The sequence below is a fragment of the Colletotrichum phormii genome, assembly GCF_030913505.1.
Source record: "Colletotrichum phormii strain CBS 102054 chromosome Unknown BDP81scaffold_13, whole genome shotgun sequence".
Taxonomy (NCBI): Eukaryota; Fungi; Ascomycota; class Sordariomycetes; order Glomerellales; family Glomerellaceae; genus Colletotrichum; species Colletotrichum phormii.
This window is the reverse complement of record NW_026851455.1, coordinates 1,002,959-1,018,670: the sequence shown is the minus strand read 5'-3', so window position 1 is coordinate 1,018,670 and position 15,712 is coordinate 1,002,959. Positions and strand designations below refer to the sequence as shown.

The window sequence follows — 15,712 nt, the reverse complement described above, 5'->3', positions numbered from 1 at the left end:
CAATGCCAGCATGCCTATTCGACCTGCTGCTGCCGCCCCCTCGCGAGACCCCAACATGTCTGGCAATCGATTGTCCAGTCTCGGAGATACTCTCCTCGGTCGCCGCTCCGTCACTCCCAGTGCTGGCAATCTCCTCCCTCGCGGACAGAGCTCGCAGGACACGTCTGAGATGGCTGCAGCCCGAGTAATTCTTGCCAGATCCAGAGAGAACATAGATACCGTCACCGCGCGAACCAGACTGCCACCATCTCTCCAACTCCAAGTCTGTCTCAGATCATGGCCCGTCAACAGTGTACAGAGGCATTGGTGTCTCCCGCTCAGTCTGACCGTGCATACTTCGTCTGCTACGAATGCAACATTCCTTGAGCTATCTACCGCCGCGTTGGTATCGCTATCGATCACTGCCACTACTGTCAGTCTGGTCAGACTGGTCAGAATCTGCATATCGAGCACAAGTATTGCATCGATGGAGCTCACGGCTGCCGATTTCCATCCCGAATCCTCGGCCGAATCCTCGCCGCCGAACCCCAGAAACCTGTGCCACTGACGGCTGACCCTGTGGAACTGTTGCTGCCTCGCCGCGAGACCGCTGCCGAACTGCATAAACTCTCGCGCGTAGATCACGCCCGCCACCCGCGTGCTGTGTCTGGCCTGCAAGTCCCACGGGCTGTCCTCGGGCTCGTCCATCCCCTCGTCGTCCCCACGCCTGTCGTCGTCTCCACCCGGCCGGTCAAACAATCGTTCAAGTAACGGTTAGCGATGCCGATGGCGATATGCCGCCACATACTCACGTTCACTTGGCATCCCAGCAGCCTCATGCTGGTGCGCTGCGTGATCCGCCGCGCCCGGTCTGTCGTCCACATCTGCTCGTCTTTCCACGTCCAGTCGCCCACGCTTGCGTTTTCATCCCCGGGCTCGCCTGTGTTTATAGTGTTGTTGGTAGTACCGTCATTGCTGTCCTTGCCGTCGCTGCCATACCCCTGACCTATGCCATACCCCTGACCTTCTGCCGCTGCGCTGCTTTCTTCTGCCTCTCTCTGCCGAATGATTTCGTCTGCCCACAAGAATGCGCTGTACCGGCTGGTCTCGTGCGAGATGCCCTACACCTCCTGCCAGAACGGTAAGATGAGCCATAGATATCATACCATGAGCTCCTCAACCTCTCTCGGCAGATAGCGGTGGATCACCTTGGTCTGCCCGGTCGTCCGGTACCCCTCGTGGTACGCCGTGGCGAAGCACAACATCGTGTCGTGCACCATTATATTGCGGACGCCGCCGTCGACGGTGTTAACTGTCCGCAGGCCCGCGAGCTCGCTTGCCCGCCCGGGCCGACCGCCGAGCGTATGCAGAAGCATCCATAGCCGTTCGCGGAGCCGTTCAAACATCCTCCCGAACTCCTGTACAGCGGACGCCTGGAACGGTTGGTCCGCTGCCCCGCGCCTGTTGCCTAAGCTGCTTAGTCCCCAGCGTTCCGCTGCGGCGGCTGACCGCGCCAGCCGGGTGAACAGCCAGCCGTCCTCGGCGGCAACCCAAGTGTTGCGGTCGTCCGTGAGAAACGAGTAGCCGGCTTTCGTCTCGCTGTGGTCGTCTTCGATCGATAACCATGGAATGGCTGGCAGCTGGAATCGGACATCGGTTTCGGGACCGTTTGGCATTGCCGTATCCTCCGTCGCCGTCAGCTCGGCGAGCAGCTCCAGCGCCTCTCCGACCAGCTCGTGCAGCGCGTCTGACGGCTGTCCCATCCGTGACCCAAACCCGTCTGTATGACACACGGTCGCCCACCACCACGCAAGGATCAAAAGAAGAGAGATGATCAAAAACATACAACACCAGGTATTCGCTGGTCGTCACCGACCCAACTACTAATCCGGCCCTCATTGGCTTATCTATGGGAGAGCGGACGGGATCCCGAGTTTTCCAATGGGTATGGTCGTATGTGACAATTTGTTCGGTCAACGCGGACTATGAAGTACAGACGCTAGGAAAAGACGAATGCTATCGGCTCAATACAGACATGCTCCAGTTATAAGATATTAGTCACTTGCAAAAAAAGAATGATAGAAGCAATCCATCAAATCCACATGTTATTATTGCCACAACGGGATTTCACCATTACTTCAAGATAGGATGGTACCTGTCTCCTATCTACTCGTCATCGTAATCTTCACTGCCCCATTCTGGCAAGTCGTTTTGCAGACTTGATGTAGTGGCTGCGCTCTGCAGAGTTGACGGGCTCAAAATCGATGACAGGATGGAACCTTTCGACAGTTTGTTGGGAGCCAAAAGCTGCTGAAGTGAAGCCAGTTGAAACTTGGTGTCTACGATGTTCTTCGATCTTATCGACGATCTGAAGGGTACGGTCATGAGAATCTTCAGCCTGAGCCTCAACTCGTCGTCTTTGACGATGTCTCCAAACCGCCGTATCGCCACCTTTAACCTTTGGAATATGTTGTTGTAGTCGACGTCGAACTTTGATACTCCGTCGATGATGACATAAATGATCGTTTCGGCATCGAATTGACATACCAGGTCACTGAGAAGGTCGCACAATATTCCCAAATCGTGACGCTCAAGTCCTCGGACGTAGCCCCTTCGGCCGAGGCAGCCTAGATCAAGGAAATTTCTCTCTATCAGAGCCAACAAAACCTGTGCTATAGAAGACCGGAGCATCCCGGACGGACCGTACCAGTCGTCATTATACGGCCTGGTATGCAGTCCGCAGTAGAATATAGCGAAGATGCTGTTGGGCTCGTGTTCACCCAGAACGAGACTCAAGTTGGCACAGAGAAGGGACATCGGGGAGATTGCATCCTGGGCCGACCCAGGTATGCCCCCATCAACCAGGGGCATGTCGGGATGGTCCTGCTGCATCCATTCAGAGAACCTGTCTTGGTTGAGGATGGTGTGCGCCCGGCTTTCGGCTCTGGGGTCGAACCGGGCAGTGTTCTGGAGAATACGTTCCAGATCTCTTTGTCTCAAGAACAGCACGTTGAGATCAATGGACGCATCCTGGGCTAGTATACGACCCGGGGACGGGGCGCTTAGGATTTTGACGAGACGGTCTAGTGATATCACCGCCCTGGAAGCTTCACGTTGCACCGATGACCCTAGTCCGATGTCCGGTTCTGTTTTCTGATTGTTGATGGGCCATTCGATTGTCGTGACATCGAGCTGCTTCTCTGTTGACATAAGTTCAGCCGTCTTACTTTTGGTTTGCTTCGAAAAGGGGTACTCACTCTTCTGCTGCTCACGGAAACTGTCAAGTAACTTCGAGTTGGCTTCATCTCTACTCTGAGCGAGTGCAAGAAGAACTTGCTGCGTGCGTTGCACCTGTTGGAGCAATAAAAAAATGCTCCGCCTGGTCCATGTTGACTTTGGAGAGGGCGCTTTTGATTTCGGCGGTGGAACACCTAATGAAGTGGACCTTCTTCAACGATTTCTTCGTATCTTTCCAGGTCTCCTTAGCCACGGCGTCTCGACAATTTATAATTCCCCGGGAAAAGATGTTTGCGGCTTCGGTCACACTCCTCAAGATGGATTGCGGGTCTCTCGCTTGCTTGTCTTTCTTCGATCTCAAAGACCCTGTCCGAAACAAAGAAGGCATTAGGCGCTGACCGTACATATGTGCCTTGTGACAGGTGGCCATCACTCACAACTCATGTGCTTACGAGTTTTGACAAGCGACAAAAGCTCTTGGATAGCATCTGCTATAGATTCATATAGATCTCCTGCCGCTCGGTAGACGCTAGGCTCGGTCTGAAAATGAATGCCTTTGGAGCTGGCATCCGCGATAGCGTCTCTGACCACTAGGAAAGCATCAGAAATTGCTTGTCTTCTCTCCGAGTCCGACTTTGCTGTCTGCGCTCACGTTCAGTCAGTCTCTCACATTTCCATACGCTTGGAAGTACGACTTTACATCCAGTAAGAGGGCGAAAGCCGACTTGACGACACATAGTCCGAACTCGTCTGGGATCAAGTTGATCCAGGGGTCTATCCTATCAGCCCGCTCGCCGATTTTGACCAGCATGTGGCCGAAAGCATCAGCTGAACCGCTGCCGGAGTCATTGGCCTTCACTTCTGCAGCTGCGAGGTCGTTGAACAACGCCTCCCACTCCCTCTTTGTGGGATTGGTACCCCAGTTGAACCTTTGGTCCTGGCGCAGGTATGCTTGGAGCGTTGGCCGAAGCTTTCTGATGTCTTCGTCAATACTCTCAAATACTAGAATCATGTTTGGAGGGTAGGATCCTTTACTTGTAGTGGTCTGGTATCTTGAGCGTACCGTCTTGTCTTACAGTCAGACCGCCAAACACGTCGTCGATCTCGGGCCCTTGTACATTCAAGAACGACGTCTCTGACCTATGGTCTATCTGTGACCGAAGACGTGCTATTTGAGAGTCCATAATAGTCGGAAGACTAGTCCGGATGGCCTGGTGTGGTGTGTAAAGAGACTTGAGAAATGTTCTTAGAGGACACACAGTGAAGAGAAATGGACCAATACCCTACACATAACTCCCGCGTCGATAGACGTAGTGACCGGGTTAGATGCACGACATTTCAAAAAGTAGAGGACTCCTGACAAGTAACTTCATAAAGAAACACAACTACCATGCGAAGTTGCAAAATGGGGATTTGGCTTGACATGCTTCGGGGATATTCGACACGGGGAACGCCGAGAAGGCATGCGCTTCTATCGCAACCTACTTACGAGGAGGGCTATGAAGAGGGCTATGAGGAGGAAATGGATGTTCCTGGTGCAAGAACTCGCACATATGATGAGCAACAGGCAGAGCTTTTGGAGGAGGATGGTGATGATGTCGATGACTTCGACGAAGAAGCCGCGCGGAACTCGCAAGCAGTGGAACACGAGGGCAAGGATGATGATTATGACGATTAGTAGACGGACCATGAGTGTGAAGGCATCGAGACAGTATATTTCCAAGAATGAAAGATGCAACCTTCGCTATTTGGAGCGCACAAAGAGTATGCATGCTTACGGCCCAAGAGACGGGCTTTGTCATTTGTTGAATCAGCTTTGGTATGGTAAAACTCCACAGAGCGATTGTGAAGGTAGTAGAGCGGATGGCAACTTCGAAGGAAGATATGGTGGACCTAGGCAAAGTCCTTTTGGCGTACGGCGTGACGGAAGTTGGCTTAGGTACTACCTCGCCGCCATCTGCATTTCAAAGGCACTTAAGCAGCGGTGATTCCTGCAGGGGAATACATCGATCGAGGAACTCAACCGCCAACTGATTAATGGCTTGATGTTGAATGTGAGGTTAGAAGGCAGACTGCTCCATTCCCATTGTACCGGTCACCTTAAGGAACCTAGGTGGCCCGTGCCCAAGGTACCCGGGTACGCGCCGAGCTGTTCCTCTTCGCCTTAGGCCAATAGAAACTTATCGCAACACTCAATGCTTAAACCCAGTCTGTCACTCGACTTGAACATTTCCATCTCCCTTGTCTTCCCACTCACTTTTGCTTGGAACTCGCCTACAAACCGTAGACATGGCTTCCGGTCTTCCTGTAGCCACGTACGTGTCATTGCACTTCGACACGTCGGGCCATTGGCTGACCTTTTGTGCCACAGGGTATACGTGCGAAACCTCGAGGAGCGCGCCAAAGTTGACCAGCTGAAGGAGGCGCTGCTTCAGATCTTCTCCGACTACGGCAATGTAATTGACATTGTCGCCAAGACGAACCTCAAGGCAAAGGGGCAGGCATTCGTCGTCTTTGACGATCCCGAGGCTGCGCGCAAGGCCATAGAGGAGGTTCAGGGATTCGAGCTGTTTGAGAAGCCCATGCAGCTGGCCCTGGCCCGGACCAGGAGCGACGCGACCGTCAAGTCGGTAGGCAACGATGACGAGTTTGAGCTTCACAAGCGCCGCCGCTTAGCCGAGAAGGGTATGTCTATTTTCCCGTCTACTCTGCCTTTCCTCTCTACCCAGATACAGAACGGCTTGCTGACGCTTCCCTCTCTCCTACAGACAAGAAGAAGGCCTTCGAGGCTGCCGAAGAGCAAAAGCGTCTCAAGAGACCCGGCCCCGGTGGTGCGGCGGCGACGGACGCCCGTCCCGCCAAGGCTGCCCGTGGAACTGGCCTCAAGTCCACCAATCCCTCCACTACAGCAGTTATTCCCGACGAGTATCTACCCCCGAACAAGATCCTCTTCGTGCAGAAATTGCCCGACGACTACGACATCGAGGCTGTCACCAGTATCTTTGGCCGCTTTGAGGGTTTCCGTGAGGTGAGATTAGTGCCTGGACGCCGCGGTATTGCCTTCGTAGAGTACGAGGGCGAGCAGGGTGCTATTACGGCCAAGGAGAATACGGCTGGCATGGTGCTGGGGGACACGCACACAATCAAGGTCACATACCAGCGCCAGTAGGGCGGCTGACGGAAATGAAAGCGGCAGTATCCGCATACATCTCAGTTATGTTAGCGTGTAGGGGGGGGTAAATGTGTTCAGGGATGGATGGTACTAATGTTTACAACGAGTGCATACCCACGCAAGGCTAGTCTAACAACACCAAGACACATGCTTGATCGCCTCCTCTCAACCCGTGCCGCAAGGACTTCTTAGAAAATAACGTCGTTGTCTTCCTCCGCAGCGAGAAGGTCACCGGGGCCTGACGTATCCCCCTGCTCTTCTGCTGCCCGCGCAGCCTTTTTGGCCTTGATCTCGGCGTCTGCGGCAGCAGTGTCTCTCTGTTTCTTTCCGGCAACCTGTAGTTTACTGTGAGACACCGTCATCTAGTTCAATGGCTGGCTCTTTACGTACCTTTTTGAGTCTGTAGAACTCCTCTCTGTCCAGTTCGTCCAATTCCGAGTTAATGTCTGTAGTCAAAGTCAGATAGGTCTACCCAAGTCAGATAGACAACATACACTTGATGGTGTTCTCTGTCCTGGGAATGATAACGTGCTCGCTGGTGAAATGGTCAGTGGGATATCACCAAGATGATCTCGCATGCGTCTTACATGGCGTTTACTGCAAGATGTTAGTCAATGGCTGAGAGTGCATATTGGCTCGAATACATACCACGTCGATTGACGACCTTGATAACCTCATCCAAAATAACGAAAGCAGTCTTGCCCATGTTAGCGCTTCTGCAGTGTTCACAAAAGATGCAGCTGACGGCGGCATACCTGGAGACTGGCAAGCTCGACCAGCGCTTCGACAGCACGGGCATATGTCTCGCGACAACGCTGGACCTGCTGACCACCCTTGCCCAAGCCCGTGAGGCCGAAATCGTTGTTTCCTTCAGTTACATAGCTCTCGAATGCCGGGAGCAAAACACCAGAAACGTTCTCCTGCTTAGTACGCACACGGAAGCGAGCTGACCGGGCCGACTCCTGGATCTGGTATCCGATATCACCACCCACGGCGTAAGTGACCTCGGCCAAGGAGAAGGAGGCAATCTGCATCACGCGTCCCATCTTTCTCTTCGCCTCATCGATACGTCTTGTAATCTCTGTTCAGGGCGCAGTCACATCGGTCAGCGCACATTCGTTTCGAACTGGAAGCGGCACTGCGAACCTCGGAATCGCCTGTATCGCAGGAACAAGTCAGTAAACCAAGTCATACCGCGAGATCCAGGCCGTTGAATACGTACTTGGTCAAGGCCTCGCTCTTTCTTTTCAACAGACTGTGGCCCGTTTCGGCTCCCTTGAGCTTTGCCTTCATGATTCCCAGCGACTGGCGCGTGGGAAACACCGCCTCTCGGTCCTACACAAATACATCGACATATTAGAAAGCTCCGAGGTCGAATCTGAACAATGTAGGAGGGCATCGGCCTACAGGAGCACCCGACATGGTGTTGACTGATCGAAATGGTAGATGATATAGGGTGGACTTGGATTCGAAGAGAGATCGGAGGAGAGGTTCGAGACGATCCGCACGGCAACGAAGGGCGGAGGCAAATGGGCGCAAGAGACGGTCGTTCACGATAGAGACGACAAGGAGGAGCTGTCGATGATGTTAGGCGGCTTTTGGCTGCTGTTGCGTCAGTGCTCAGAGCCGGCTGAGCGATGGGACGCTTAGGTGGAAGTACCTACCTCAAGCGGTTCCCCCCAGAGATGGAGTCGGGTACCTGGTGCAGGTGGATCGCTGGCGATTAGCATCCCACTGATATAGCTCGAAGGTGGGTTCGCCTTATCCGCGCGTAAGAGACTCGCGGTGGCTAAAGCGGCGCTACAACGAGGTGCCTTAGGTCGGTTGGTATTCAAAAGGTACATTGCGATATCCTTGTATCGGTGGCTGGGGACTTCCGCCTAACTTATTCCAATACCCGGGCGCCACCTCAAAAACCCAGGACGGGGCGCATGCAAGAAAAAGTACCTGGGTCAATTGGTCAACCTTGCCAGACTGTATCGTAAAGGAACGATCTGTCGCCTAGTTCGCGCCATGATCATCTTTTGAAATCGCGCCCCTGGAAGTTGCAAATTCGTCCCCGACGCGACCTGCACACGGCGAAAAAGCGCTCTCCGCGCTCGAGCTGCCAGTCTCTTGGTTACCCATGGCCTTTGGGCAAACGGCCTGAACCAAGATGCCTGCTCCCACGCTTCTCAACGGCTCTCAGAGGCGGCCGGAACTACACCTCGTTGTATGCGCTGCCCATTCTCCTAACTGCCCCCTCCGTCATATCAACATTGAGCATAGAAGCTAACGGTTTGCGACAGAGCGACGAGGACTCGGTATACGAACAGGACATCTTACGAAACCCTGGAAGCATCAAGCCGTGGCTTGCCTACATTCAGTTCAAGTCTCAACATGGAACCGTACACGAACGCGCTTTCGTGCTCGAGCGAGCTTGTCTTCAACTCCCACGGTCTTACAAGCTATGGAAGATGGTATGTTGCGACGAGCCCTCCAGCTAGCCGGACTGCCGCCGGCGATTGCTAACTATACACGTAGTATCTTACCTTTCGCAGCAAACACGTTTCGAAGCTGAATGCTGCCATTTTCCCCGCCGAGTACCGAAAGGTCAATGCCTTGTTCGAGCGCGCGCTCATTCTACTGAACAAGATGCCTCGCATCTGGGAGCTGTACCTGAAGTTCTTGCTTCAACAGCCGCTGGTTACGACCACCCGACGCACTTTCGATCGAGCCCTTCGCGCCCTTCCGCTTACCCAGCACAACCGAATCTGGGCCCTCTACAAGCCATTCATCAACTCCGCCGCAGGAATCAGCGCCGTCAAGGTGTGGCGCCGCTACATGCAAATACACCCCGAGGACGCCGAAGATTTCATCGAGCTCCTTGTGCAGGTCGGCTTCTACACCGAAGCCATTAAGAAGTACATGGACCTCCTCAACAACCCGCGTTTCACTAGCAAGCAAGGGAAAGGGCACTATGAACTGTGGAGCGAAATGGTGGATTTGATGGTCGAACACGCGGCGGAGATCGAGACCGGCCACGAAACGGGGATTGACGTTGACAGGATCGTCAGGAGCGGCATTGTCCGGTTCGCCGATCAACGAGGGAAACTCTGGTGCGGCCTGGCGACTTACTGGATCCGACGAGGCAGCTTCGAGCGCGCTAGAGATGTGCTCGAGGAAGCCATCACTACGGTTATGACGGTCAGGGACTTCACGCTTGTTTTCGATTCTTATACCGAGTTTGAAGAGTCCATCATTGGAGCTCTCATGGAGGTGGCCTCGGAACGCGCCGACAACGGTATTGTGGACGAGGAGGCAGATTTCGAACTCGACATACGGATGATGCGGTTCGAGCAGCTCATGGACAGACGGCCATTCCTTCTGAACGACGTAGTCCTGCGACAAAACCCCAACAACGTGTCGGAATGGGAGAAAAGAGTAGCGCTCTGGGGTGACAACCATCTCGAAGTCGTTCAGACATACACAGCCGCCATCGCCACGATACAACCGAAGAAGGCAGTCGGACCCTTCCATCAACTCTGGGCCAACTACGCCAAGTTCTACGAGCGCGGTGGTGACATACGCAATGCGCGCATCATCATGGAGAAGGCTGTCAAAGTCCCGTTCAAGTCCGTTGCGGAACTGGCAGATATGTGGATTGAGTGGGCTGAGATGGAGTTGAGAAACGAGAACTTTGACGATGCCGTGCGAATTATGGCCAAGGCCGTACAGGCGCCGAAGAGATCCACAGTCGACTACTTTGACGAGACGCTATCGCCGCAGCAGCGTGTGCACAAGAGCTGGAAGCTTTGGAGTTTCTATGTGGACCTCGTGGAAAGCGTCAGCTCTGTGGAGGACACACGAAAGGTCTACGAGCGCATCTTTGAGCTGCGGATCGCGACACCGCAGACAGTAGTCAACTATGCGAATCTGCTGGAGGAGCACCAGTACTACGAAGAGTCGTTCAAGATCTACGAGCGCGGCCTGGATCTCTTCAGCTACCCGGTCGCCTTTGAGCTGTGGAATCTCTACCTCACAAAGGCTGTTGATCGCAAGATCGGTATCGAGCGTCTGCGCGACCTCTTTGAACAGGCCATTGAAGACTGCCCACCCAAATTTGCCAAGGTCATCTACCTCATGTACGGTAACTTGGAAGAGGAGAGGGGCCTCGCGCGGCACGCTATGCGCATCTACGAACGCGCAACGCGTGCGGTGGCGGATGAGGATCGGGCAGACATGTTCAACTTCTACATCACCAAGTCGGCATCCAACTTTGGCCTGCCATCGACGAGGCCAATTTACGAAAAAGCCATTTCCACTCTACCCGACAACGAAGCACGGGATATGTGCTTAAAGTTTGCCGACATGGAGAAGCGCCTTGGCGAGATCGATCGGGCGAGGGCTATTTACGGTCACGCGTCGCAGTTCTGTGATCCGCGCACCAGCCCAGCTTTTTGGACCAAGTGGGAGTCGTTCGAGGTGCAGCACGGCAACGAGGATACGTTCAAGGAAATGCTCCGTATCAAGCGAAGTGTGCAGGCGCAGTACAATACGGACGTCAACTTTATCGCGTCGCAGGCACTTGCGCGTAGTCAGCGGAGACCGGAGGACTCGGGCGATGCCGAGGTGGACGATGCCATGGCGGCACTTGAGCGACAGGCGAGAGCACCGGCCGGGTTTGTGGCTGCCAGCGACGCTACCAAAATGGGCAGCACGTTGGAAGCACCGGCGGCGGCGGCGAACCCGGATGCTATCGACATTGACGACCTAGACGAGTAACATGTATCAATTTCTCCGGCCTGGCGGTGGTTGGCTAGTTTTAGGTAATAGCATACAGACAGCAGGACCCCTACAATATTTTTCCATTCCCGGTCCTCCCAATTCAGTTCAGTTCATTCCCCGATGCTCGTCCTTCCCTAGTCTCGCTGATCTGGTTTGCAGCCTCACATGCGGTGGTCTGACAAGGCGTATTGCTCGATGCAGCGAGGGTGGGAGCTCGAAATACCATTGAATCAGTGACTACTTCGCAGGCGTCTTGGTATAGCCCTTCTCGGTATGCTTGTCATGGAACCCCGTGGCGTAGTTGCGGTCAACGTGACCATCGCGGGAGCCCGGCGTGGCGTAGATGGAACCCTTGCGCTTTTGGAAGCGGCTCGGGGGCACCTTGGATGCGTCTAATAGATGAAGCACCTCAGTTAGCACCCAAAGGATGTCGCGGGCTTCAAAGGAATTAGCCGGGACTCACCCCATTCGTCGGTGCTGGCTCTTCGATCTGTGGGCGAGGATGAGAGTGCAACGGCAGGCTCTCCGTCGAGTGCAACTGGCGAGCTACCAACCTCGGTCGGGATGCTCTGAGCTCTGTCTTGTTCGTCTGGAAAGGGCACATCAGCAAGGTTCACATGCGCTGCATCTTCTAAGGGCGGGAGGGCTTACTTGACATGGTAATGGGTGATGTACTGGATGTGGTGATTGTAGCTTTGCTCAGTGGCAGGTCTCAAAACGAGTTCAGGAGATAAGATGCGTGGGGTGGTGGCTGATGAAGACACTGTTTGAGGGTATCGTGATGTCGTTGGTTAGGTGGGTGAGTGGAGAAGCTGAGCAAAGGAATGGGAAAGGGGACTTTGAGAGGGGGAAGACATGAGTTTATGAAGGCCCAGGCCTCGCGATTGCCCTTCTTAACAGCCCGTGGTTGGGTAGCATGGATGAGTCGTAGAGGGTGGGTGCTACTGATGGCATTGGAGGGCAAGGTGAGGGAGGAGCAGAGGTAGCTAATGAAGCTGGCGGGCGTTGATGTCAACGAAGGCGGAGGCGAGGCAAGTACTGGGCGATGGGGGTGTACGGCGAGAGCACATGGAGGTCAAAGTAAGGTAGGTTCGGATGAGAACTCATTCCGGGTGGTCACCTGCCAGTTGCACACTATTGATCCCCAGGCCTCCAATTTGTTCACGGAGGGAAGTATGAGTTCACATTATCCTACCTGAGAAGCGAAGGCGCTTTGGCTTAATGAACCTGTCGATCATCTACGTGCTAAGGTTGAGGCTGGGTCGACGTGTGATGCATATCACTGAGTTGAGTGCACCTGAGCCAAGCTTTCAAGGGCCTCTGTACACACAGATCTATGTGCCAAGACCGCCGTGGCTGCAGCGAGAGAGAACCTGAATAGAGCCAAGCACTCACGTAGGTATCCGGATACACGAGGGTGGGCATGAAATACATGATGTTGCAATCTACACATTGGAGGGGGGATAAATGCCATGTTGCGTATCGCAGCTCGCCTCACCTACCTTATCTTCGAAGATCATTTTGCCGAGCTGGCTTGGTGGCTAACAGCGACATACTTCAAGAAGAAGAGGTGTTCATCCTTCATAGTACACGGAAGGTCAGGTTTATGTGAGACAGCACCTATGAAATAATGAGACGACACCTCGTTGACAGCCACCTCGTAGATATGAGGGGTGCTCCAACGGGGGAAGCAATAGAGAGCAAGAGCAGACTGCAGCTCAGCTTGAACCTACGCGTCAGGGTGAGGCGACACGTTCAGGAAGGTCGTCAAGGTTGTATGTATCTCGAAGTACTCAGGCAGGCGCGCGGTACATTCTTCTTTCCATTTATTAACGCGGGGAAGGTGACGAGGATCTGCCATTGCCGTTGACGTCACACGCATTTCGTGACGAATGAAAGGAGACCGCGACCACCCCCAGAGCTACCTGCTCACACCCCACATTCTGTATTAGTACCTCGCAGTTTTGCTCAGGCATGAGAAAGTACTGCGTAGGCAGTAGTAGTGCGAAATTATACCTTATCTTACTCTACCAATGAGGAGACTGTTCTTTCCATACCTAACTCTATCCCGACACAAGCCTCCAACCACAGCCACACAGCTCAACCAGTATTCCGGGAACTGCGGGGGAGGTTCCTATCTTTCCCTTTTCGGATCCCCCTCTCTTCAACGCCTTCTCCTTCCCCGGCTCCCTCCCTTGACTAGGAACCCTGGACTACAACTCGCACAAAAGTTGGGCGATTCGGCAACCCCCTAGATGACATGTCGAGATCAAAGGCCTTGGCCTTAGATGGGCTAGATAAGATCGAAGAAACCTCGTCCTCAATATGAAGACGGTCTCGACATACCTCAGGGCCAGGACATGGCCATCCCCAGGGACTGATACTTCGTCATGAACGAGACTTCATCACCGACGAGAAACGATTCACAGCAGTGTCAGCCGTTGATTTGATGCAAGGTGGTGTGACCAGCAGTCTAGGGTAGATTGGTACTGAGGCACTCGAGTTGGGATTGGGTCCTATGATTCCCTCATTCTGCATCTACTAACTAGTATTGGGCCACCCCTTCCTTTTCTCGCAGCCATCTTGCCTGAGCTCTCCATCAATGTCACTCGCCCATATTGTTGCGTTTCCCTTCTGCACAACACTCTCTGCTAATTCTACCTCCTCTCGGGTGGCAAGTAAACCTTACCCGTACATGCGCCTCATACCCAAGATAATAGATTAAGTCCTCATGTACTTTACATCTCATCAGCTTACCATGAGAGCAGCATTGTGTGTGTAAGTGAACAGTAGCTCCGTCCGGTAAAATATATGTGCATTTATGTCACAGGTCAAGATGTCAAAGTGAACCATAGTGAGCAGCAGTCAGAGAATGTAATTGTGTACTATGGGTGTCGAGACACAGTCAGGCACCTCAGATACAAGTGAAAGGCATCAGCATCAGCATCAGTTAACAAGCCTCTCTTCATCGCCTGTCCATCCTGCCTCCACGGATCTCTGTTTTGACCCTTGTGGTGATCCCAGATTCTCTCAAGATAGCAACCGTTCAGATCTCCTCGCCGTCGGCGCGGAGCTCGGCCAGGTAAGCGGCGTCGTCCTCAGGTGCGGCCGAAGGGGTCTGGGCACGCTTGATCATCTTGTTGAGGAGCTCATCGGAGCGCTTGACGGCGAGCATCAAGTTGCGGCGGGCAGCGGCGGGCGTGGTGGTGCCAGCCATCTGGACAGGAACGATACCGCCGAAGGGACCAGCACGGGCAGCGTTCTGGCAACGAACCAAGCAGACGTTGCTCTGGCCAGCGACGGTACCAGTGCAAGCCTGGTCGGCAGGGATGGCCGCCTTGAGGGGGAAGGCGGTCATGGCACCATCACGGTTGCGGGAGTTCTCGCCCGGGGGAGTGGTGACGACGTTGATGTTGGTCCAGGTGGCTCCGGTGGCATCAGCGTTGATCATGCAGTCGTAGGGACCTTTGTACGGTGTTAGTTGAGGGCAAAGTAGCAAGAAAGTTGGAGCGAATACTCACCACCACCGTCACCGTTGACCTGGTGCAGAGTCATGTCGACGGAACCGCCAGCAGAGATCTGGGGAAGCATGGTGCCGGTCTCGGCCATCATGGCCTTGGTGCCGGTCTCAAGGTTGTTGGTGCCGGCTCCGACAGTCTCGCCGAAGGTATCGGCAGCCTCGCCCTTGAAGCGAGTGCTATCGCCCTGGAAGGGATCCCGACGTGTTCCGTCACGGGGTGTGCTGGAGTCGATTCCAAGGGCCATGCCCTGACCGCCGGCATCACCGGTGGCGCCGATGATGGCAGCGTGGCCGGCAACAATGTCGGCAGTGGCCAAAAGGCCGATGGCGAAAATGCTCTTGATGGAAGACATTGTGATGTGAGAGAAGGTAAGTCCTGGCCGGCAGGGATATATTATACAATATAAATGATTGGAAGGAGAGAAGTGGTCGGATAACTAAAAGACTGCTGAATGCTGGATGGGGAAGAAGGATACGAACGAATTGAGGCCGGAGGTTAGACCGTCTTTATACCTAGGTTGGCAGCACCCCTTTGAGAGTAATCGGCCAGTAGATGGGAGTCTGTCTGATGTCGAGACGACGCGCATGTCTGCATCCCGTTACCCCTACGCGCCTTAGTGAGCCTCCGGAGTGCTTATCCTGCCTTCTCCTCTGATACTCGGAGGACGTTGGTCGAATTTCCATCCGACATCCTAAACCGCCAAGCCAAACATGTTTTCGCAATAGAGCCTCAATGCGAGATCCTGGGGTGGTATCACTACAGCCAAAGGAGCGTACACATGCACCGAAGTACCTTCCACGCGGCTGTTGTCGCTCGCTCGAAGTTGTATCCACAGAGTCGGGCTGTGGCAAGGCCACGAGCAGAGCCTCATGCGGACCTCGGGCCAGGGGCGTGCAACATGAGGCCGCCATAGCAGGGATGGCCGCAAGGTTCCGGAGTTGGTGTGGCCGAATGTCAGCTGGAAAAGTCCGAGCCCGCGACCTTATTTCGACCCAGCCTAGATGAAGGGGGTTGGCGAGTGATCGTATGCACCGTC

General features: G+C 54.1%; 6 protein-coding genes across 6 annotated transcripts; 2 read left to right on the top strand and 4 right to left on the bottom strand.

Moving 5' to 3' along the window:
• Positions 1 to 2,145: 2,145 nt before the first annotated feature.
• BDP81DRAFT_395710 (uncharacterized protein) lies at positions 2,146 to 4,906 on the bottom strand (the record flags this gene model as incomplete). The annotated part of the gene is made up of 5 exons (XM_060588096.1): positions 2,146 to 3,179; positions 3,669 to 3,858; positions 3,917 to 4,190; positions 4,252 to 4,427; positions 4,706 to 4,906. The coding sequence occupies 5 exons, from the start codon at positions 4,904 to 4,906 to the stop codon at positions 2,146 to 2,148; spliced, it is 1,875 nt and encodes a 624-aa protein (XP_060443860.1).
• Positions 4,907 to 5,505: 599 nt separating this feature from the next.
• Positions 5,506 to 6,385, top strand: BDP81DRAFT_322630 (U1 small nuclear ribonucleoprotein A; the record flags this gene model as incomplete). The annotated part of the gene is made up of 3 exons (XM_060584715.1): positions 5,506 to 5,531; positions 5,588 to 5,901; positions 5,985 to 6,385. The coding sequence occupies 3 exons, from the start codon at positions 5,506 to 5,508 to the stop codon at positions 6,383 to 6,385; spliced, it is 741 nt and encodes a 246-aa protein (XP_060443859.1).
• A 191-nt stretch (positions 6,386 to 6,576) lies between these two features.
• On the bottom strand, positions 6,577 to 7,810 carry BDP81DRAFT_395708 (ATP synthase subunit D; the record flags this gene model as incomplete). Its single annotated transcript, XM_060588095.1, has 9 exons — positions 6,577 to 6,723; positions 6,779 to 6,834; positions 6,883 to 6,923; positions 6,976 to 6,985; positions 7,037 to 7,085; positions 7,144 to 7,469; positions 7,535 to 7,545; positions 7,611 to 7,723; positions 7,796 to 7,810. 9 exons carry the CDS (start codon positions 7,808 to 7,810, stop codon positions 6,577 to 6,579), a joined length of 768 nt encoding a protein of 255 aa, XP_060443858.1.
• A 733-nt stretch (positions 7,811 to 8,543) lies between these two features.
• BDP81DRAFT_323125 (pre-mRNA-splicing factor SYF1) lies at positions 8,544 to 11,152 on the top strand (the record flags this gene model as incomplete). The annotated part of the gene is made up of 3 exons (XM_060584766.1): positions 8,544 to 8,600; positions 8,677 to 8,847; positions 8,912 to 11,152. The coding sequence occupies 3 exons, from the start codon at positions 8,544 to 8,546 to the stop codon at positions 11,150 to 11,152; spliced, it is 2,469 nt and encodes an 822-aa protein (XP_060443857.1).
• A 120-nt stretch (positions 11,153 to 11,272) lies between these two features.
• BDP81DRAFT_47397 (uncharacterized protein) lies at positions 11,273 to 11,978 on the bottom strand. Its single transcript, XM_060594670.1, has 3 exons — positions 11,807 to 11,978; positions 11,619 to 11,744; positions 11,273 to 11,547 (listed from the first exon to the last, which is right to left on the bottom strand). The coding sequence occupies exons 1-3, from the start codon at positions 11,811 to 11,813 to the stop codon at positions 11,393 to 11,395; spliced, it is 288 nt and encodes a 95-aa protein (XP_060443856.1). The 5' UTR covers positions 11,814 to 11,978; the 3' UTR covers positions 11,273 to 11,392.
• A 2,223-nt stretch (positions 11,979 to 14,201) lies between these two features.
• BDP81DRAFT_323311 (uncharacterized protein) lies at positions 14,202 to 15,028 on the bottom strand (the record flags this gene model as incomplete). The annotated part of the gene is made up of 2 exons (XM_060584784.1): positions 14,202 to 14,620; positions 14,677 to 15,028. 2 exons carry the CDS (start codon positions 15,026 to 15,028, stop codon positions 14,202 to 14,204), a joined length of 771 nt encoding a protein of 256 aa, XP_060443855.1.
• Positions 15,029 to 15,712: the final 684 nt, after the last annotated feature.

What these genes read in the sequence shown, in the direction of transcription:
- BDP81DRAFT_47397 (XM_060594670.1), bottom strand. An exon ending in AGCCAGCACCGACGAATGGG is followed by an intron (nt 11,548 to 11,618) that starts GTGAGTCCCGGC and finishes TTCATCTATTAG; the next exon opens with ACGCATCCAAGGTGCCCCCG.